This window comes from Alosa pseudoharengus, unplaced genomic scaffold, assembly GCF_046254945.1.
Source record: "Alosa pseudoharengus isolate Yale_2024_CS ecotype anadromous, Long Island Sound unplaced genomic scaffold, YU_APseudo_1.1 YU_APseudo_1.1_scf_21, whole genome shotgun sequence".
Taxonomy (NCBI): Eukaryota; Metazoa; Chordata; class Actinopteri; order Clupeiformes; family Clupeidae; genus Alosa; species Alosa pseudoharengus.
In genome coordinates, this window is record NW_027468674.1 from 8,403,406 (window position 1) to 8,426,143 (window position 22,738).

A 22,738-nucleotide genomic window follows, 5' to 3' on the forward strand; every position below is an offset into this window, starting at 1 on the left:
TCAGGCACAACACTGGGGAGGGGGGTAGCTGAAAGTTGACATCTGCCCTGACTGAATACTGATGAATAATGAAGCCGAGGCCCACTTGCGGCGCCGCAGTGAGTTCGTGGGCTACCGTTGCATTGTGGGGAATGGAGTATTGGTGCGTGCAAAACAGCAGCGGCTGTAGCCTGTGGGCCGGTTCTAATACTAATCAAATATCATCCCGGGGGCCGTAGATAATTCATTCGCGGGCCGGATCTTGACTTTGACATGTCTGAAGTAGCGTAATATTATTTCTTGTGTGCCATGTCCCATATACATTTAACATGTATAGAAACGTATAAAAGAAGGAAAAGTACTATTGTTTGTTAATTATTAGCCAACCCACGTTTTCTCAAACAAACGTGTTCATCACTGCACACTGGACGAATGCAGGCATAAGAAAAATCACATAGGCCACACGTTAAAAAAGTTTATTTATTAAATAAATTGATTTGAAATACATTTTTATTTATTACATATTTTACTTTTACATCACTGAAGCACTGCTATGTCGTTCGGTTTTGCGTTTCCTATATTTTCTTTTCTGTGCGTTTGTTTTGCACCTGAGTCCATTGATCCTCTGGCTGCATTTCTGCCTCTGCGTGGCACTTTTGTCACGTAGTTCAGTAGATGAACTATGGCAGCTGGGGTCATTCCAGGCAAACGAGTCGCTGCCCCCAACTGTGGAGAAAACATTTTAGATTTCAATAAATTACCGTTAACATTCTGAAACCTATAGGGTATATCCTCTTTCATGGATGGATTTGCAATTGGCAGAAAATGTGAAAGTAAACAAACAAACAAACAAACAAATAAACTGCCCTGTCAGCAGCGAGAAAATATACCAGATTTGCAGAACTTCTATTGCTGGGACCCACTATATCAGCTTAAGTAAGTAGAAGTATATATACTCTTTTGATCCCGTGAGGGATCCCATAGGGGTCTATGCATTTATCCCAATCCGTGAATTAGTGAAACACACTCAGCACACAGTGAACACACAGTGAGGTGAAGCACACACTAATCCCGGCGCAGTGAGCTGCCTGCAACAACAGCGGCGCTCGGGGAGCAGTGAGGGGTTAGGTGCCTTGCTCAAGAGCACTTGAGCCGTGCCTACTGGTCGGGGTTCAAGCCGGCAACCCTCCGGTTACAAGTCCGAAGCGCTAACCAGTAGGCCACAGCTGCCCCTAAACATTGGTATTGGTCAACCAGCAATGAATGTGCAGTGTCTGATGCATCAGTTCTACACTAACTAAATGTTGTAATGCACAGACTGGCACAGTAAAATATAGTGCTCTGAAGGTCTGAAAAACGTCCGTTATTTACTTAATATTGTTGTTTCCCTGCCACTACAGGGTATAATTAACAACAATAACTTAAAGCGACAAATGAAAATATATCAGCAAGGGTTATCGATTATTGTTATTCTAAACATCAGTAATGGAATTACCCCCCACACAATATACACTTGTGTGTGTGTGTGTATAGCTTACAGTGTCCGGTCGAACCCTGTCCAGTATCTCCCGAACCTCCTGTGAGAGAGAGGTCGGCAGGGAGAGGTAGTCAATGTCCTGAGGCAGCCGCAGACTCTCTTCCTCCAGGATTCTCTCCATCTCTCTCTTCTGTCTCTCACAGTGGGTGTGGTAGAGGACTAGAGTCGCCACACACAGTGCCAGGGGTTAGTTATCGCACAAACATACTGATATCTATGTACTAAATTAACAACAGTGATCAAAGAAATGTCCCTCCAATTATTACAAATCCAAGCATAGTTGTACTTAAAACAAGCAAATCTGGCTGCCAGTAAGTTAAGCAAATGTGTCTTCATAAGACAAGCCTGTCTTATTATAATAAGACAGGCTGCCCATTAAATTAACTCAAACACTCTGATCTTACTGAGAAAGCGCAAGGGAAGTTTCTTTAATACCAACAATACCAACATCACCAGATGTTTGATCTTAATATAAGATTAATAACACTTGGTTAGCAGTTTTTGTAGTGCATGTTTACTGTATGAGAGCATGATTCTAGAAAGAAAAAAAGAAATATCCTCTACATACCTTCAATCTTCAGTCTTTGTGCAAACTCCAAATATGGAGAAAAGACATCAGGGATGGCAGATGCCAACATCTCAAAGGAGATATCTTTATACTGCAATATATCCTCGGCACTGAAAACAAATAAACACACAAATAAAGCTCTGCCTGTAACATGAACTGAACTTTCAACATTACAGTTTATTGTATAGACCCTTCAACTGCAAAAAAAACATAAGGCATTTTCTGGTGGCACAGAAAACAACAACATTGAGCTAATGTTAACTAAAACGTTTTAAAGTCGACATTTTGCAGAACATTACACTTAAGTCTGATCCATTTTTTTTTATTTCAAGATTTCAAGCATTGGTTTTGAACATCTCAACTGGAAACCCTCTAGGAAGAGATTGAAAGGGTCTCTAGAAGGCTTAAGTCAGAGCATTAGCGGCCCCACAGGCCAGGTATGTTGTTTCATTCAACCAAAGCAGCAGAGATGGCTTTTCTTGGGCTTTTTTTCTGCCTTTATTCAGACAGGACCGTGAAGAGACCAACAGGAGGTGAGTGGAAGAGAGAGATGGTGAATGAGCCAGGTGGGCACTTGGACCCAAATGTGGTACTAGGCGCTGTAGTGTAGCCTAGTTGCGCAACAGCAGCCCCTAGCAGAGATGGTTTGTGCGTCCCTGCTGTAGGACCTTCAGCTCTGGTGCCCTCACCTCAAGGTCACGCTCACCTCAAGGTCACGCTCACCTCAAGGTCATGCTCACCTCAAGGTCATGCTCACCTCAAGGTCACGCTCACCTCAAGGTCACGCTCACTTCAAGGTCATGCTCACCTCAAGGTCACGCTCTTGGTCTCGCTGATGCAGGTGAGGGCCAGTGTGTCTCTCCAGCGGGTGGAGGACATGCAGACGGACCGCAGCGCGGCAAGGCCCTCGTCCAGCCCCTCGCCAACCCGTAGCGCCTCCGCGTACCTCTCGGCCGATACGCAGCCCGCCTCCTCAAAACCTGACACACACACACACACACACACACACACACACGCGGTCAGTGCCCAGTAGAAGTAGATCAAGTAGGTCATCTACCTCAGGGCATTTACTAATGTAGGGAAGACCAAATGACAACTCCATATTAAAAAATGTTGTTGCAATAATTTACATCACTAGGGGGACTTTTATATAAAGAACAATGACCTCAACTCTTAAAAAGCAGAGTGTTAAGAAAGTTAAGTAATTTCACAGAAGTAGTAATGATAGTATACTTTAGCACCTTGTTAGCATGTTTATAAATTTGTTTGTGAAGTCATAATAAAGAAGTTTATGTCCAGAGGGATATTCGTTTGTTTATTTAGAAAATGTACACCTGTTCCCTTTACAGTACCTTTGGGTGTGAGTCTGAGGTCTGCGTTATCGGGCCTCAGGGAGGTTCTGAACTCGGCCCGGCTGGTGAACATACGGTACGGTTCTGTTACGCCACGACTGACCAGGTCGTCAATCAGAACCCCGATGTAGCTCTCTGTGCGAGAGAGGGAAAGGGGCGGCAGAGAGAGGGCTGACCGACCAGCGTTCACACCCGCCCACAGGCCCTGTAGTACACACACACACACACACACACACACACACACACACACACACACACACACACACACACACACACACGTATGTTTCACATACACTGATGTGGCCTACAATCTATGAAACTGTCCATGTAAAATCAAAAAAAGTAAAATAATGATTCATAACTTGTTCATATAAAGTCAGTTTCATAACTTTCAGGATTTGTAAATGATCTGGCTGGATTAGAAATCTGCTCTGTTGTAAGTGCAGTTCTCCTCCTGACCAGTGACGGCGCTGTGTGTTGTACCTGTGCTGCGGCCTCCTCATAACCAGTGGTCCCATTGATCTGTCCAGCGAGGAAGAGCCCCTGAGCCTTCTTCACCTGCAGCGAGGGAAAGAGCTGCGTGGGACACACAAAGTCATACTGCACCCCATAACCTGTAGGAAGGACAAACACAAACAAAATAACAGAAAATAAAAGCTGGCTACTTCATCTTAATAATAATAATAATAATAATAATAATAATAATAATAAGCTTTATTTGAATAGCACCTTTCATACACAGAATGCAGCTCAAAGTGCTTTACATTTGGAGCATTTAACACAATAATAGAGAAGAAAACAATAATAATACAATTTGAGGCTAACGCAGCAAGTTGTTGCAGTAGTATATAGGCTTTGCTAACAAATGTTAGGCCCCGTTGATGTGGACTGTAGGTGGTTAGCCGTAGTATGTTCTTAGTATTGTCGTGATTATATTAATTTATATACAGACGTTTAAGGAACACAACGACCAGAAAAACTGGCAGCCTTAATCCCCTACAAACACGCCAAACAATACACATCAAATACAGCCATATGGGTTGACTGGACAAAAATGGTGTAAAATGCAACAGCATCACTACGAAAAATGTGCTAAATTAAATACTGGTATTTAATATATTATATATATATTAATATATTTAATATTTTTTGAGAGACAAGACTAAGGACTGCTGAAGTAGTCTCTTTAAAAGAGCTATGAGGAGTTCTGTAGGGTAGAGCTTGTTTTGAACGCAGACACACACCACTCTTCCATTGACTAGCATTGTATTTAACAACGCACCACAAATGGTATAAGTATAAGTATAAGTATATATACTCTTTTGATCCCGTGAGGGAAATTTGGTCTCTGCATTTATCCCAATCTGTGAATTAGTGAAACACACACAGCACACAGTGTACACACAGTGAGGTGAAGCACACACTAATCCCGGCGCAGTGAGCTGCATGCATCAACATCAACAGCGGCGCTCAGGGAGCAGTGAGGGGTTAGGTGCCTTGCTCAAGGGCACTTCAGCCGTGCCTACTGGTCGGGGTTCGAACCGGCAACCCTCTGGTTACAGGTCCGAAGTGCTAACCAGTAGGCCACGGCTGGTAGTGGATATCTGGGCAATAGAGACCATAGGCGCTTTGGACAGATAAGCTCAGGTGCAGGGGTCGAAATGAGCTTTTTGTGGCTGGGGGGGTGGGGGGCGTTCACCAGCCAAAAGTAAACAATACTTTTAATAACTATTTTGAAGGTATCACTCTAATTCCGAGCCCTGTTTATGGGATGGAGCTTCGGCGTACCTGGTGTCCGCATCTCTGCCCGTCTGAGGGCAGGTATCTCTCGGAGGAGACGAAGCTGGACGTCAGGGGGCATCGTCATGGAGAGACCTTGAGGATACAGGAGGTCGGAGGTCAAGCCCTCAGGTTCTAGCCACACCTGATGCCGTCGCCCCGGAAACCGCAGCACACGCGACTCGATGGATGGGCAGTACCTGAGAATGGGAGAGGGAAGTGCACGGAACATTTAGAACGCTGAGGAACATACAAAACGCTGAGGAACAAGAGCAAATGGGCTGTGGTGTGTTCAGAGCAACATCAGGGTGACTACTCATGGCATTTTCTACATTAGTGCTTGTAACGGGGGTTGGTGTGCGTATGTGTATGTGTGTGTGTGTGTGTGTGTGTGTGTGTGTATGTGTGGTGGCGTCTTGCTGAATGTGACAGTTGAGGTGGAGGCTTAACTTGACAGTTGAGGTGTGTGTATGTCTATGTGCATGTATGTGTGTGTGTGTGTGTGATCACTTGCTACCCTATTGAAAATGTACGTAATTTAACTGTGGACACACCAGCAGCAGCAGTCTCCAGCTCTGTGTGTATGTGTGTGTGTGCGTCTGTGTCTGTGTGTGTGCGGGTGAGTGTATGTGTTCAATAAATTACCGTTAACATTCTGAAACCTATAGGGTATATCCTCTTTCATGGATGGATTTGCAATTGGCAGAAAATGTGAAAGTAAACAAACAAACAAACAAACAAATAAACTGCCCTGTCAGCAGCGAGAAAATATACCAGATTTGCAGAACTTCTATTGCTGGGACCCACTATATCAGCTTAAGTAAGTAGAAGTATATATACTCTTTTGATCCCGTGAGGGATCCCATAGGGGTCTATGCATTTATCCCAATCCGTGAATTAGTGAAACACACTCAGCACACAGTGAACACACAGTGAGGTGAAGCACACACTAATCCCGGCGCAGTGAGCTGCCTGCAACAACAGCGGCGCTCGGGGAGCAGTGAGGGGTTAGGTGCCTTGCTCAAGAGCACTTGAGCCGTGCCTACTGGTCGGGGTTCAAGCCGGCAACCCTCCGGTTACAAGTCCGAAGCGCTAACCAGTAGGCCACAGCTGCCCCTAAACATTGGTATTGGTCAACCAGCAATGAATGTGCAGTGTCTGATGCATCAGTTCTACACTAACTAAATGTTGTAATGCACAGACTGGCACAGTAAAATATAGTGCTCTGAAGGTCTGAAAAACGTCCGTTATTTACTTAATATTGTTGTTTCCCTGCCACTACAGGGTATAATTAACAACAATAACTTAAAGCGACAAATGAAAATATATCAGCAAGGGTTATCGATTATTGTTATTCTAAACATCAGTAATGGAATTACCCCCCACACAATATACACTTGTGTGTGTGTGTGTATAGCTTACAGTGTCCGGTCGAACCCTGTCCAGTATCTCCCGAACCTCCTGTGAGAGAGAGGTCGGCAGGGAGAGGTAGTCAATGTCCTGAGGCAGCCGCAGACTCTCTTCCTCCAGGATTCTCTCCATCTCTCTCTTCTGTCTCTCACAGTGGGTGTGGTAGAGGACTAGAGTCGCCACACACAGTGCCAGGGGTTAGTTATCGCACAAACATACTGATATCTATGTACTAAATTAACAACAGTGATCAAAGAAATGTCCCTCCAATTATTACAAATCCAAGCATAGTTGTACTTAAAACAAGCAAATCTGGCTGCCAGTAAGTTAAGCAAATGTGTCTTCATAAGACAAGCCTGTCTTATTATAATAAGACAGGCTGCCCATTAAATTAACTCAAACACTCTGATCTTACTGAGAAAGCGCAAGGGAAGTTTCTTTAATACCAACAATACCAACATCACCAGATGTTTGATCTTAATATAAGATTAATAACACTTGGTTAGCAGTTTTTGTAGTGCATGTTTACTGTATGAGAGCATGATTCTAGAAAGAAAAAAAGAAATATCCTCTACATACCTTCAATCTTCAGTCTTTGTGCAAACTCCAAATATGGAGAAAAGACATCAGGGATGGCAGATGCCAACATCTCAAAGGAGATATCTTTATACTGCAATATATCCTCGGCACTGAAAACAAATAAACACACAAATAAAGCTCTGCCTGTAACATGAACTGAACTTTCAACATTACAGTTTATTGTATAGACCCTTCAACTGCAAAAAAAACATAAGGCATTTTCTGGTGGCACAGAAAACAACAACATTGAGCTAATGTTAACTAAAACGTTTTAAAGTCGACATTTTGCAGAACATTACACTTAAGTCTGATCCATTTTTTTTTATTTCAAGATTTCAAGCATTGGTTTTGAACATCTCAACTGGAAACCCTCTAGGAAGAGATTGAAAGGGTCTCTAGAAGGCTTAAGTCAGAGCATTAGCGGCCCCACAGGCCAGGTATGTTGTTTCATTCAACCAAAGCAGCAGAGATGGCTTTTCTTGGGCTTTTTTTCTGCCTTTATTCAGACAGGACCGTGAAGAGACCAACAGGAGGTGAGTGGAAGAGAGAGATGGTGAATGAGCCAGGTCGACCCCGGCTACGCGTGGGCACTTGGACCCAAATGTGGTACTAGGCGCTGTAGTGTAGCCTAGTTGCGCAACAGCAGCCCCTAGCAGAGATGGTTTGTGCGTCCCTGCTGTAGGACCTTCAGCTCTGGTGCCCTCACCTCAAGGTCACGCTCACCTCAAGGTCACGCTCACCTCAAGGTCATGCTCACCTCAAGGTCATGCTCACCTCAAGGTCACGCTCACCTCAAGGTCACGCTCACTTCAAGGTCATGCTCACCTCAAGGTCACGCTCTTGGTCTCGCTGATGCAGGTGAGGGCCAGTGTGTCTCTCCAGCGGGTGGAGGACATGCAGACGGACCGCAGCGCGGCAAGGCCCTCGTCCAGCCCCTCGCCAACCCGTAGCGCCTCCGCGTACCTCTCGGCCGATACGCAGCCCGCCTCCTCAAAACCTGACACACACACACACACACACACACACACACACGCGGTCAGTGCCCAGTAGAAGTAGATCAAGTAGGTCATCTACCTCAGGGCATTTACTAATGTAGGGAAGACCAAATGACAACTCCATATTAAAAAATGTTGTTGCAATAATTTACATCACTAGGGGGACTTTTATATAAAGAACAATGACCTCAACTCTTAAAAAGCAGAGTGTTAAGAAAGTTAAGTAATTTCACAGAAGTAGTAATGATAGTATACTTTAGCACCTTGTTAGCATGTTTATAAATTTGTTTGTGAAGTCATAATAAAGAAGTTTATGTCCAGAGGGATATTCGTTTGTTTATTTAGAAAATGTACACCTGTTCCCTTTACAGTACCTTTGGGTGTGAGTCTGAGGTCTGCGTTATCGGGCCTCAGGGAGGTTCTGAACTCGGCCCGGCTGGTGAACATACGGTACGGTTCTGTTACGCCACGACTGACCAGGTCGTCAATCAGAACCCCGATGTAGCTCTCTGTGCGAGAGAGGGAAAGGGGCGGCAGAGAGAGGGCTGACCGACCAGCGTTCACACCCGCCCACAGGCCCTGTAGTACACACACACACACACACACACACACACACACACACACACACACACACACACACACACACACACACGTATGTTTCACATACACTGATGTGGCCTACAATCTATGAAACTGTCCATGTAAAATCAAAAAAAGTAAAATAATGATTCATAACTTGTTCATATAAAGTCAGTTTCATAACTTTCAGGATTTGTAAATGATCTGGCTGGATTAGAAATCTGCTCTGTTGTAAGTGCAGTTCTCCTCCTGACCAGTGACGGCGCTGTGTGTTGTACCTGTGCTGCGGCCTCCTCATAACCAGTGGTCCCATTGATCTGTCCAGCGAGGAAGAGCCCCTGAGCCTTCTTCACCTGCAGCGAGGGAAAGAGCTGCGTGGGACACACAAAGTCATACTGCACCCCATAACCTGTAGGAAGGACAAACACAAACAAAATAACAGAAAATAAAAGCTGGCTACTTCATCTTAATAATAATAATAATAATAATAATAATAATAATAATAAGCTTTATTTGAATAGCACCTTTCATACACAGAATGCAGCTCAAAGTGCTTTACATTTGGAGCATTTAACACAATAATAGAGAAGAAAACAATAATAATACAATTTGAGGCTAACGCAGCAAGTTGTTGCAGTAGTATATAGGCTTTGCTAACAAATGTTAGGCCCCGTTGATGTGGACTGTAGGTGGTTAGCCGTAGTATGTTCTTAGTATTGTCGTGATTATATTAATTTATATACAGACGTTTAAGGAACACAACGACCAGAAAAACTGGCAGCCTTAATCCCCTACAAACACGCCAAACAATACACATCAAATACAGCCATATGGGTTGACTGGACAAAAATGGTGTAAAATGCAACAGCATCACTACGAAAAATGTGCTAAATTAAATACTGGTATTTAATATATTATATATATATTAATATATTTAATATTTTTTGAGAGACAAGACTAAGGACTGCTGAAGTAGTCTCTTTAAAAGAGCTATGAGGAGTTCTGTAGGGTAGAGCTTGTTTTGAACGCAGACACACACCACTCTTCCATTGACTAGCATTGTATTTAACAACGCACCACAAATGGTATAAGTATAAGTATAAGTATATATACTCTTTTGATCCCGTGAGGGAAATTTGGTCTCTGCATTTATCCCAATCTGTGAATTAGTGAAACACACACAGCACACAGTGTACACACAGTGAGGTGAAGCACACACTAATCCCGGCGCAGTGAGCTGCATGCATCAACATCAACAGCGGCGCTCAGGGAGCAGTGAGGGGTTAGGTGCCTTGCTCAAGGGCACTTCAGCCGTGCCTACTGGTCGGGGTTCGAACCGGCAACCCTCTGGTTACAGGTCCGAAGTGCTAACCAGTAGGCCACGGCTGGTAGTGGATATCTGGGCAATAGAGACCATAGGCGCTTTGGACAGATAAGCTCAGGTGCAGGGGTCGAAATGAGCTTTTTGTGGCTGGGGGGGTGGGGGGCGTTCACCAGCCAAAAGTAAACAATACTTTTAATAACTATTTTGAAGGTATCACTCTAATTCCGAGCCCTGTTTATGGGATGGAGCTTCGGCGTACCTGGTGTCCGCATCTCTGCCCGTCTGAGGGCAGGTATCTCTCGGAGGAGACGAAGCTGGACGTCAGGGGGCATCGTCATGGAGAGACCTTGAGGATACAGGAGGTCGGAGGTCAAGCCCTCAGGTTCTAGCCACACCTGATGCCGTCGCCCCGGAAACCGCAGCACACGCGACTCGATGGATGGGCAGTACCTGAGAATGGGAGAGGGAAGTGCACGGAACATTTAGAACGCTGAGGAACATACAAAACGCTGAGGAACAAGAGCAAATGGGCTGTGGTGTGTTCAGAGCAACATCAGGGTGACTCATGGCATTTTCTACATTAGTGCTTGTAACGGGGGTTGGTGTGCGTATGTGTATGTGTGTGTGTGTGTGTGTGTGTGTGTGTGTATGTGTGGTGGCGTCTTGCTGAATGTGACAGTTGAGGTGGAGGCTTAACTTGACAGTTGAGGTGTGTGTATGTCTATGTGCATGTATGTGTGTGTGTGTGTGTGATCACTTGCTACCCTATTGAAAATGTACGTAATTTAACTGTGGACACACCAGCAGCAGCAGTCTCCAGCTCTGTGTGTATGTGTGTGTGTGCGTCTGTGTCTGTGTGTGTGCGGGTGAGTGTATGTGTGAGTGTGTGAGTGTTTGTGTGAGTGTGTAGATGTGTAGAGTCCTGTACCTGGAGCCTGTGTGTGTGTGTGTGTGTGTGTAGATGTATAGAGTCCTGTACCTGAGGCCTGTGTGTGTGTGCGTCTGTGTGTGTGTGCGTGTGTGTGTGTGTGTATAGATGTATAGAGTCCTGTACCTGGGGCCTGTGTGTGCGTGTGTGTGCGCGTCTGTGTGTGTGTGTGTGTATGTGAGAGTATATAGATGTATAGAGTCCTGTACCTGGGGCCTGTGTGTGCGTGTGTGTGCGCATCTGTGTGTGTGTGTGTGTGTGCGCGTCTGTGTGTGTGTGTGCATGTTAGAGTATATAGATGTATAGAGTCCTGTACCTGGGGCCTGTGTGTGCGCATCTGTGTGTGTGTGTGTGTGTGTGCGCGTCTGTGTGTGTGTGTGCGCGTCTGTGTGTGTGTGTGTGTGTGTGTGGGCGCGTCTGTGTGTGTGTGTGTGTGCATGTGAGAGTATATAGATGTATAGAGTCCTGTACCTGGGGCCTGTGTGTGCGTATCTGTGTGTGTGTGTGTGCGCGTCTGTGTGTGTCTGTGTGTGTGTGTGTGTGTGTGTGTGTGTGTGTGTGTGTGTGTGTGTCTGTGTATGTGCGTCTGTGTGTGTGTGCATGTGAGAGTATATAGATGTAGAGTCCTGTACCTGGGGCCTGTGTGTGCGTGTGTGTGCGCATCTGTGTGTGTGTGTGTGTGTGTGTGTGTGCGTCTGTGTGTGTGTGTGTGCGTCTGTGTGTGTGTGTGTGTGTGTGTGTGTGTGCGTCTGTGTGTGTGTGTGTGTGTGTGTGTGCGTCTGTGTGTGTGTGTGTGTGTGTGCGCGCGCATGTGAGAGTATATAGATGTATAAAGTCCTGTACCTGGGGCCTTTGGTGTCTTCCTGAATGTGACAGTTGAGGTGGAGGCTCTCTCTCACTACCTTCTCCACTCCCGGGGTCGTGTGGGTCAGATAGCAGGGCAGCTGCTCCTCAGGCTAAAACACAAAACACAGACAAAAAGAGAGAAAAAAACTCATCATGATCTCTCTCTCTCTTTCTTTCTTTCTTTTTAAGTTTACTTTTTGGGGCCTTTTGCCTTTATTTGGACAGGACAGTGAAGACAGACAGGAAGTGAGTGGGAGAGAGAGAGAGATGGGGTGTGATCAGGACATGACCGCAGGTCGGACTCGAACCCGGGTCCCCGTGGGCACTCGGACCTCATGGTACGGCCGCTGTAGCCTGCTCTGCCCTGCGCCCCCGTCTCTCTCTCTCTCTCTCACCCACCCACACACACACACACACACACACCTTCATACACAAGCACACACACTCTTACCGGGCAGCCGTGGCCTACTGGTTTTGCGCTTCGAACTTGTAACAGGAGGGTTGCCGGTTCGAACCCCGACCAGTAGGCACGGCTGAAGTGCTCTTGAGCAAGGCACCTAACCCCTCACTGCTCCCCGAGCGCCGCTGTTGATGCAGGCAGCTCACTGCGCCGGGATTAGTGTGTGCTTCACCTCACTGTGTGTTCACTGTGTGCTGAGTGTGTTTCACTAATTCACGGATTGGGTTAAATGCAGAGACCAAATTTCCCTCACGGGATCAAAAGAGTATATATACTTATACTTATACTCTTACCGGGCAGTGAGTGCGTGTGTTGACGTAGCTGAAGGGCGTAGGCTGCTCGTCCGGAGGCTGGACGGTGGCGAGGGACAGGTCAACCGTCTCCTTGACGATCCGGGGGGGCGTGCCGGTGCGTAGGCGCCCCACGGTGAGCCCGAGCACCTCCCTCAGCGTGTGGGACAGACCAGCGCAGGACGGGGGGTCCCCCATCCTCCCCCCGGGGGAAGTGGTCTGGCCCATGAAGAGCGAGCCGGACAGGAAGGTGCCAGTGGTCAGTACCATGGAGCTGCACTGGACGGGCTCGTCCACGCCCGCTAGATGGGAGAGAGAGAGAGAGAGAGAGAGAGAGAGAGAGAGAGAGATAGAGAGAGAGACAGAGAGAGAGAGAGAGAGAGAGAGAGAGACAGAGAGAGAGAGAGAGAATAAAGTATCCATGGAGCTGCACTGGACGGGCATATCTGTGTCCGCTAGGAGAGGGAGAGTGTGTGTGTGTGTGTGTGTGTGTGTGTGTGTGTGTGTGTATGGTATGGATGTTGAGAACACACACAGTCACCTGGTGTTTGTCTCTGTGCCCCTCCTTAAAGTGTTCTCCAGAGCATGTGTGTGTGTGTGTGTTTATGTGTGTGTGTGGTTTCCAGAGTGTATGTGTGTATGTGTGTGTGTGTGTGTATATGTGTATGTGTGTGGTCTCCAGAGTGTGTGTGTGGTCTACAGAATGTGTGTGTGTATGTGTGTGTGGTCTACAGAATGTGTGTGTATGTAAGTGTATGGTCTCCAGTGTGTGTGTGTGTGTGTGTGTGTTCCTCACCCATGCGCACTCCAGTCACTTTGTGTTTGCCTGGCTTGTTTGCGTCCAGCTGAGACACCAGCAGCTCGTCCACAGAGCCCTCCACTACGGTCAGTCGGGGGGTGGACAACAGCTCCGCCTGAGGGAGGCCACAAGGACAACACAGACAGGGCATTAGTGTGTGTGTGTGTGTGTGTGTGTGTGTGTGTGTGTGTGTGTGTGTGTGAGGACAACACAGACAAGGCATTAGTGTGTGTGTGTGTGTGTGTGTGTGTGTGTGTGTGTGTGTGTGTGTGTGTGTGTGTGTGTGTGTGTGAGGACAACACAGACAGGGCATTAGTGTGTGTGTGTGTGTGTGTGTGTGTGTGAGGACAACACAGACAGGGCATTAGTGTGTGTGTGTGTGTGTGTGTGTGTGTGTGTGTGTGTGTGTGTGTGTGAGGACAACACAGACAGGGCATGCAGGGAGTGAGGCTGCCATAGTCAATAGTGTTGTGTGTGTGTGTAATTAAAACAATATGCACTTTCCACCGCTGCCATGTATAAAATTGACACAAAAATACCAAAATAGTGTCCTTGCATTATCAGTAAAGTAGCATTATGATATAGACTGACACATCCACATCCAATAGCTGTTTTTAGGTGTATATAGGGGCAAGGGATTTTAAAGACCATTCGTCTTCACAAAATCTCCCCAGATCGTCCAGATTCCTAGGTCCACACATGTGCATTCTCCTCTTTGACTCACCCCACAGTTTTTCTATGGAGTTGCCATCTCAGTCTATCAGGAGACTGAGATGGCAATGGCCGAAGCTTGATTTTATGTTCAGTAAACCATTTTAGTTTTGATCTGGACGTTTGTTTTGGTTCATAGACATGATGAATGATCCAATCATGACCCATTTTTAGTGTCTTGACAGAGATTGACAGATTTTCTTTGAAAATATTGAAGTTCATGATACCATGCACCTTAATAAGGTTCCCAAGGCCTTTGGGAATAAAAATAGCCCCACAATATCACACTCCGTCCACCATAATTCTCATTAGTCATAGGGTTCTTTTCAGTATAGTCATTCTTCTATGCACGCTAAACCCACCTAAAGTGTTTCTTGCCAAAGAGCGCAATTTTCATTTAATCTCACACTAGATCACAATTTTAGACAAAGTCACTGTACCATTCAGTAAATCCTCCCATTTACATTTGTAATTAAATGACTGGAAAAGCTTTTACCTGGCATTTTCAACAAAGTACCTTGTTTTTATAGCCATTTTCTGACTTACCAATGTCAACACACGTTCTTTTTATTTAAATTTAGTGCATTCTTTGTCTTTCCTATGTTGAAACATGACTTGGAGCTTTAGCCTCTGTGTCACTTAATTTTCATACCTTAGTGAAGAAGAAAGTCATGAACTACTTTTGAAAATTCACACTCTGATTAACTTAAAGAAGTTGAAATTAGATAGGAAAATGTGTCTGTTACATTTTGTATACGATTTTCTAGGGGTGCCCATAATTGTGAACAATGTGTTTTTGTTAAAAATATTTATTTCTTTATGAAAATGTTTTTTTTCTCAAAATAAATTTGCTTCTCTTCAAGGTTGGATTTTTCCTAATTTTTTCATTGTGAGATTACAATAAATTGGAAAAAATATTATTTTGCCAAGGGTGCCAATAATTCTGGAGGGTACTGCATAAGTGTTCATAGTGTTCGCTTTACTGAACAGCCCTAATCCGGAGTCTGAAATTTCACTTGTGCCACAACAGATCTGCTGTCACTTTTCTCACAGTGAATCTCTTTGTGATTGGGTATTATTTTGGAGGATGAGTCATTGAAAATAATAATAAAAATGTACAAGAATACAAGCAATCAAACCTGGAGCTTTCACATGAGTCATTTGAAATGGTTAAACAAGCTTGTGAAAAATAGCCTAACAAATGTGGGCCTACACATATCATCTACACGGTACATATGTACTGATATGAAGCCAGCGAAATCTTGGGCACCTGGATGAATTCCTGGACATGCTTTGTGGACGGAGAAAGTATTTAAAACAAAATTATGATGATGATGATGATGATGATGATGATGATGTTTAAAACAAAAACGGAATAGTGTGGATGTAGCCTAAATGCTGCGGTGTCTTGGGTACCTGGATGAACTCCCGGTACCGTCCGCGGTCCAGCTGGGCCCGGGGCCCCCACACGGCGGGCCCTTTGCTGCGGTTCAGGATTGAGAAGTGCACCCCAGCCCAGTCTCCTGCACGACCCATCAGGCCATCCAACGCATCCACCTCTCGCACCAACTGCCCCTTTCCTACCCCGCCCAGGGAAGGGTTGCAGGACAGTGCACCTGTGGGAGAAAGTGTGTGTGTGTGTGTGGGGGGGGTGGGATGGATGGATAGAGGATTAGATAGATAGATAGATAGATAGATAGATGGATAGATAGATAGAGATACTTTATTTATCCGGAGGGAAATGTAGGACTCAGGCTTGCAGCTCAGTGATGAATAACGTTAACTGTAGTGTAATTTGACTCTTATACTAGAGAGTATGAGAGCGTTAGGAGGAACTTGTTGTAAAACAGCTGACTTTATATTAGTATGTGCATGTGCGTAATAAGTTTGCGTAATTCAAATATGGGGCCCACGCACAGCGGTAGCATTAATCACTCACCGATGGTTTGAATCTTCTGCGTGATGAGCAAAGTTTCTGCCCCCACTCGAGCTGCTGCGGCCGCCGCCTCCGTGCCCGCATGGCCCCCTCCCACCACGATGACATCGTATTGGTGTCGCGTGAGGCCACTGGAAGCTCGTGAATAGCGGTATGGTATAATATGGGGCCGAATGAGTAGTCTCCGTGCTAACATGGACAACACCTGACAAAATGACCAATTCAAAGCGTCATTCACAACCTATCCATGTTCCATCATCAACCATGATATTATACACAGAATTACACGAATACTTTACTTCATGAGTGAATGTTGCTTTTTTACATGTACATGGCAAACATTGTCAACTAAAGGTTAGGAAAGCTAACGACCACCATTCTGTCAAGGTAACCTGTCTATGACAGAAGTTTCCCAATTAGCTGTGGCTAATGTTACTTAAACGTCACTTAGATTTCACAACAGAGTAACGTACGCATTTAAAGTCGGTGTACCTTACAAGTCTCTTTTCACTATCCCAGTGTTTGAATCAGCCGAAATTGTGGCCTTAACTCATGTAAATTATGCTGAATACAGATCTAACGCTAGCATGAGTTCTCCCATTTCAGACTCAGAGCCATTTAACTTACAAAACGCTATTGTGGACATGAGCACAGGGAGCAGCCATTGCTCCGACATTATTTCCCCGGTAATGTCTAGAATATGCGCGCATATGTAAAATACGGGTAATTGGCAGGAGAGGAATGTTTCTACTGAATTTTCAAACGCTTTATCATTTTAAGTTAACATGTCATACTGCGCGTAGATATTGTCAGCTCATTGAAACACATCAGCAAAGACACACAGTCAGCTATTTTTTAAGTAAATTGGTTGTTGTCATACATTTGTTAAAAAGCAGATGCGCTTTTATGCCCAACCTTTAGGTAGCGCAAGCGTCCTGTGAACGCCCCCTCTTCCCCATCCATAGGACCCGCTTGTACTCTCAATCCCGCGCGGATCGAGCGAAGCCTACCGAGGAGGTGGTGTGACCGACCGCGGGGTTTTAACCCAAAACCAGAAGATAATAACTTAGTATTATTTGCCACTGACATAAACGCAGTAAGTACTGAACGACTTTTAAGACGCTTTGGGTCAATAAAGAATCACTAAGGGGCCAATTGTGAGATAGAAACCTTGCTAATATTAAAACATGCTATGCTAGTAGGCTACTTGGCTAATGTTAGCTAGTTAGCATTTTTGCTAACGTTAGTTGCCCTACGCAACAAGGTGTCCCACTAGCTCGTTAACACGCTTTCAAGTGTCTAGCCGACAGTAATTACATTTGTGAATATTTGTGAGCGTTCTTATCTAAAAAAGTCTAGATGTTCATCTGTGATCACTGTTCGGATTATTGATGGCTAAATTGCTAGCTACCTATGTGGTTAAGGGCCTATGCTAAGTCGGTTATGGTTTTCGTTTGTACAGTTGTCAAGTGTGTCGGCAAGCAACCCTCGGCTGGAAGAATTCGGGTCTCTGACTTGGCTTTTGGAGATAACGTTATTCAACTTGGCCATGTTGAAGCCACAGCAGCCCAGCTCAAGTGGGCGAAAAACATCAAATGGGACCTCTGGGTCGAGTACTATGTCTTCCGCAGCAAGTGGGATCAACACTAGCAACAGAACAACGGTCGGGAGGTAAGCTGGTTCGGCTGTGAATCTCTAGGAAAGGGCGGGGATATTGCTTGGCCGGTGAGGCCTACCGGTCAAAACCTCCGATGTGGAGTAGGCGTTATTTTTAAGAGGATTTACTCGATTAGCGAATAAAACGTTGCGGTTTCGATTGACTGGGAAGTCCAGCCAATCAGACGCATGCAGTCAGGATCAAGGTGAACTGCGGCAAATCAACAAACTTTTTTTGCGAATCCCATATTACGACTTTGGACGAATCTGTACAAGGCAGTGTTTGATTGACAGTGTGAGTAGCCATTCTACTTCCTCTAGAGGAGGGCGTTGACTACAAATGAGTGTTTTTCTGGGCCAGCTAGCAAGCAACCTTGCTAGCCATCACCTATGATATTTCGTCAACAAAGCCTGGAAATTAACCTTAGTGTGGCAATCATCCATGACTTTGTTTATGTCGATGAGGTAGGTTCAGAAGTTTAACTGTATATAGATTACCTGTAGCTGTTTTCGTATGCGGTCTTGCGCTTCTGTTTTTTTGCTGAAGAACAAGGCACCGTTCACATGACTCAATGAGCCTTTGTACTGTAATGTGTTGATAGACAACAAATGTTAGCTTTCAAGCTAGCAATGCTAACCTTGTTTATACTAGCTGAAATCAAGTTCTTCAACATGGATCAAAGCACTTCGCACATGACATGCGACAACTGTCCATTAATAAGAGACAACTGCTACCTAACGCTTTCCGGGCTGTCTCGTACACTTGTCACAGGCATGGTAGTTAGCATGATCTGCTGTGTAACTTAGCTTTCTACTGCCCAAAGGGCCGTCTATAAGACGGAAGCTCTCAGGTAAAGCGAAACCACGCTTACCTCTCATAAAATGTTGCCACATTGTGAAGCAGTTGACAATACAGTGCTATTGAATCCATGGGAGGTCTGGGTGTTATGCTTAGGTTGCTATCGCTAGGTTGTATAGCTGTAGTGTTAGTCTGGTCAAATCGTTTGTAATTAGACTTGACTGCAGGATTACTATTGCCATGGCTGTTGACCTGCCATTATTGATCTGCTTGAGTAAATGACCTCAGCAGGTTGCCATCTCCTCTGTCTTTCTTATGATGATGATTGAAGATAAACAGTATTAATCTGAACCTGCCTTTCCTGTTTAGGACTCGGTCGGTGAAACCTCCTTTCCAGTCTCCTCCTGTGAGTGGTTTGATTAAATCATTGATTAGGTTATACAAATGTACTATTCCATTGATAATACAGCCTCTCTTTGATCTTAGTCATTTATCTATTGTTACAAAATGTGGATTATCACTAAATATCCATAGTGAAATGTACAGTGTAATTTTGTAGATTGTAGCTGTTGGTTGAAACTGATCAGTCTATATGTCTAGAGGATGTACAGTAGTCCTTAAGACAAAAGTTTCCAAATTAAATACATGTGTTTGAGTTTCAATGCACGTGTATGATGTCTGGTATTGTGAGCGTAAGTAATCAATCTGGTGTGTGTGTGTGTGCGCGCGCACAGGTATTTGAGGGAGTATATAACAATGCCAGAATGCTACACTTCCTGACTGCTGTAGTGGTGAGTAACTGCGTCTCTTGTGAGTCATACTGCTCATGTCTGTCTACCTCACACATACACACACGCATATGCACACACACACACACACACACACCCACACACACACAAGCACGCACGCGCACACGCATAGATGTCCTTGGAAAACCCATTCAGTAGATGGATGGAAACTTCAGTCGTACTGAAAGTGTTGCAGTGGCTGCAGATAACCAGAGCACACCAGAGTCAGAAGCACAGGTGGCCTTGGCCATCAAGCCGGAGGAAACATTCAGATAGTTGCTATCGTTTGAAAGTTTGTGCTCAGTTAGAAATGTCATTGGTTTTACATGAAAAGTGAGTTTGAATAGGAAATATAGCTAGATTAAATGGAAACATAGTAATCGCTAAAGTTAGATATAGTGATTTTTATTATTGAATTTAAACTTTATAATTTATACTGTAACTTCCACTTGCCGTTCTTTTGAAAACAAGGAAGATTTTAAAGCTGTCCCAATCTTTAGCAGTTTGTGTATATATATTTATATATACAGTGCTGGCCAAAAGTATTGGCACCCATGCTAAAGTTGACATCTTTTGGAAATTGATCTTAATGCCTTAAGTGAAACATGAGGAAATATCTAACCTTTAAGGACACCAATTTTCTTAGTGAATGAATAATGTATCATAAATAAATAAATATTCTTCCTTAAAATACAGGGGTCATAAGTATTGGCACCCCTATGTTAAATTCCCATAGAGACAGGCAGATTTTTATTTTTAAAGGCCAGTTATTTCATGGATCCAGAATACTGTGCATCCTGATAAAGTTACCTTGGCCTCACATCATCACATACCCTTCATCATACCTAGAGATTGGCATGGGTGTTATTTCAGTTAGCCTATTAGCTGGTTTGATGCTCATTGAGCTCAATGCAAATCAAACCAGCTAATAGGCTAACTGAAATAACACCCATGCCAATCTCTAGGTATGGTGAAGGGTATGTGATGATGTGGGGCTATTTTAATTCCAAAGGCCAAGGTAACTTTATCAACGCTAAGAAAATTGGTGTCTTTAAAGGTTAGATATTTCCTCATTTTTCACTTAAGGCATTAAGATCAATTTCCAAAAGATGATTTTATATTCCTCTTTTCAGTCAACTTTAGCATGGGTGCCAATACTTTTGGCCAGCACTGTATATATAAATTATCCATCAAGCATAGGCGGTATGGAGAATGCAATGGCAGTAACAAGCATGGTGTGTTATCATGCTCTTATGTATGCATTGTTCTATGCCATCTGAAATTTCACTGGCATTGGCCATAGTTATTACATTCCCTAAAGCACAGCTCCATGGTGATGCTCTGCACTCCTTTCAGGGGCATAAAATACCAGTAATAATAGATAGATAGATATATAGATAGATAGATACTTTATTGATCCCCAAGGGGAAATTCAAGGTCTCAGTAGCATACATACATCACACACAGCATGCACTTACAGCAGAAAGGGTAAATATAAGTATATACATATAACAAAACTCCACTGTACAATAGAGACAGTAGAAGATAAGAAAACTAACAAAACTAAATACTAAATATACTATATAAATTAAATTTAAAAAATCCACAGTGTGCTTGAGGATGATCAAGCATGAGACGCTTGCAGTGACAGGGCCGGGACTGGCCTATAGTTCTGTGTGCATGGTAAGGTGCTCAAAAGAGTGAGTGTCATGGTGAAGGTGCAAAAAGCAGTCCAACAGTAGTGCAACAGTGCAAGAATAAGGGCTGAAGACCAGCATAAATAATATGGAAAAATAAGAGAGATAATTCTACCCAGCTAAATAATTTTAAGTCATCAACATGAAACTTGGGGCGTTCCACGGTGAAATGAGTCCAGTTTGACAAAATAAAAAATAGAAATGGGTTTATTGGATTTTCATAATCCACAGACCTTAAGGTTTAAAACAAGGGGTCATTTGTTCAATTCCGTTTAGCCAACCCAGAGATGTTGGCCAAAATGTGAAAGCTATCCTCATCGAAAGCAAAAAAACAAGTTTTGAGAAAATCAGCTTTAAAGTTTGTGAAGTATAAATCAGCATATTATGTATATTTCCTCTCAACCAATCACCTCAAGACTATGCATCCTGATTAAGTTCCCTTGGCCTTTGGGATTAAAATAGCTAAATAAAAAGGAATTTGGTCTCTGCATTTATCCCGTCCGTGAATTAATGAACACACAGAGCACAGATCAAGCATCTGAAGAAAAAGAAAAACGAGAAAAATTTGAGAAAAACGTCAACTTTTGAATCCAAACTTCTTCCGCAGCTCAAGTCGGCGGCGGTGTGTACGTACAGTAACTGATAACCTTCTCTTCCCCAGGGCTCCACCTGCGACGTGCGAGTGAAGAACGGCACTGTGTATGAGGGAATCTTCAAGACACTCAGCTCACGGGTAGGGCATCACCGCAGTCATTTAAGAATGTTCTACAACCGTGGTCCTCCACCATATATTTGGCACTATAACTTGTGAATATGTCTCTAACAGAGCCCAGCCTCTAAATGTTTCACTGGCTTTGTAATGCTTGTATAATGCTAGTCAGACTAGGATGGGGAGCAGAGATTTTTAGGATTAATCCTAGATGGAAGCAAACTCTACGTTAGGTCAGGATCAGACATTGGCTTGTACGAGAGGACTGGCGATCTGTGGGAAATGTCTGTGTGTTTACATTGCAGTCTTTTCCTTCAACTCTTTCATTTCTTTTACCTTTCTGTCTTTTTCTAATCCCTCTCACCCGTCCCCCACAATGCACTTCTTCCTTCCCTTCGTCCTGTGTCCTGCAGTGTGAGCTGGCCGTGGATGCGGTGCACAGGCGTGGCGAGGGTGAGAGCCCTACAGCGCCCCCTAGGAGAGAGGAGATCACCGACACCATGATCTTTAGCCCAAACGACCTTGTCACCATGACCTGCAGAGACGTGGACCTCAATTACGCCACCAGAGGTATGTCAAGCCCCTCGGGGCCAAAAAACAAGCCAGGCAAATTTGGCGCATTCTTTGCATAGACCAGGGTTAAGTTGTCATCTTTGGGCAACTGGCATCACTACATGTTGCCAGAGGCACATATCTGTTACAGTGATGAATGCATTTTGAAAGCAGTTCATTGTTTTTGAAAGTTCAGTTGTTCATTCACTTCCTGACAATCAATTTCACAATAAGGTATAGAGTAATACATTTCCCAGAACGATAGGGCTGCAAACAGTTAAATGATAAAACAACTAGTTGCCAACTATTATATTTATCAGCAACTATTTTGGTAATCAATTAATTGTTGTTTATTTAAAAAGTTTTAAAGGAAAAAAACTCCCAAGTCCTCTTACAAAAACCCTCAAGTCATCATCTTGGGCTTTGAGACACAGTGATTGACTGTTTTTCACTTTTTTATGACAT

At 44.2% G+C, this 22,738-nt stretch overlaps 3 protein-coding genes across 7 annotated transcripts in view; 1 reads left to right on the plus strand and 2 right to left on the minus strand.

The window, feature by feature from the left end:
* Positions 1-469: 469 nt before the first annotated feature.
* LOC143138710 (5-taurinomethyluridine-[tRNA] synthase subunit MTO1, mitochondrial-like) lies at positions 470-6,081 on the minus strand. The gene is made up of 8 exons (XM_076299128.1): positions 6,056-6,081; positions 5,225-5,415; positions 3,920-4,050; positions 3,437-3,641; positions 2,893-3,064; positions 2,085-2,194; positions 1,518-1,675; positions 470-705 (listed from the first exon to the last, which is right to left on the minus strand). Exons 1-8 carry the CDS (start codon positions 6,079-6,081, stop codon positions 517-519), a joined length of 1,182 nt encoding a protein of 393 aa, XP_076155243.1. The 3' UTR covers positions 470-516.
* Positions 6,082-6,476: 395 nt separating this feature from the next.
* Positions 6,477-18,321, minus strand: LOC143137550 (5-taurinomethyluridine-[tRNA] synthase subunit MTO1, mitochondrial-like). Of its 5 annotated transcripts, none has more exons than XM_076297794.1 (12): positions 18,227-18,321; positions 16,076-16,277; positions 15,553-15,752; positions 13,423-13,540; positions 12,630-12,928; positions 11,874-11,986; positions 10,362-10,552; positions 9,057-9,187; positions 8,574-8,778; positions 8,030-8,201; positions 7,205-7,314; positions 6,477-6,795 (listed from the first exon to the last, which is right to left on the minus strand). In XM_076297794.1, the coding sequence occupies exons 2-12, from the start codon at positions 16,266-16,268 to the stop codon at positions 6,572-6,574; spliced, it is 1,956 nt and encodes a 651-aa protein (XP_076153909.1). In that variant the 5' UTR covers positions 16,269-16,277; positions 18,227-18,321; the 3' UTR covers positions 6,477-6,571. The 5 variants fall into 5 exon arrangements, with proteins under 5 accessions (XP_076153909.1, XP_076153908.1, XP_076153907.1 ...); XM_076297793.1 differs by lacking the exon at positions 18,227-18,321 and adding an exon at positions 16,700-16,747; XM_076297792.1 differs by lacking the exon at positions 18,227-18,321 and adding an exon at positions 16,570-16,745.
* Positions 17,034-22,738, plus strand: part of atxn2l (ataxin 2-like) — a 16,776-nt gene continuing 11,071 nt past the window's right edge. The window contains exons 1-6 of the mRNA XM_076299129.1: positions 17,034-17,168; positions 17,535-17,743; positions 18,897-18,933; positions 19,262-19,318; positions 21,674-21,745; positions 22,135-22,291. Coding sequence (XP_076155244.1) covers positions 17,622-17,743; positions 18,897-18,933; positions 19,262-19,318; positions 21,674-21,745; positions 22,135-22,291 — 445 coding nt within the window. The 5' untranslated portion in view covers positions 17,034-17,168; positions 17,535-17,621. The remainder of the gene's footprint in view (positions 17,169-17,534; positions 17,744-18,896; positions 18,934-19,261; positions 19,319-21,673; positions 21,746-22,134; positions 22,292-22,738) is intronic.

Excerpts from the sequence above, each read along its gene's own strand:
- LOC143138710 (XM_076299128.1), bottom strand. The coding sequence starts at position 6,081 with ATGGGATCCCTCACGGGATCAAAAGA. Across the intron at positions 5,416-6,055 it reads TCCCTCACGGGATCAAAAGA|GTACTGCCCATCCATCGAGT; the intron begins GTATATATACTT and ends TCCCATTCTCAG. Across the intron at positions 706-1,517 it reads ACAGGGTTCGACCGGACACT|TTGGGGGCAGCGACTCGTTT; the intron begins GTAAGCTATACA and ends TTTTCTCCACAG.
- LOC143137550 (XM_076297794.1), bottom strand. The coding sequence starts at position 16,268 with ATGTTAGCACGGAGACTACTCATTCGGCCCCATATTATACCATACCGC. Across the intron at positions 8,202-8,573 it reads CCTCAGACTCACACCCAAAG|GTTTTGAGGAGGCGGGCTGC; the intron begins GTACTGTAAAGG and ends TGTGTGTGTCAG. Across the intron at positions 6,796-7,204 it reads ACAAAGACTGAAGATTGAAG|TCCTCTACCACACCCACTGT; the intron begins GTATGTAGAGGA and ends TGGCGACTCTAG.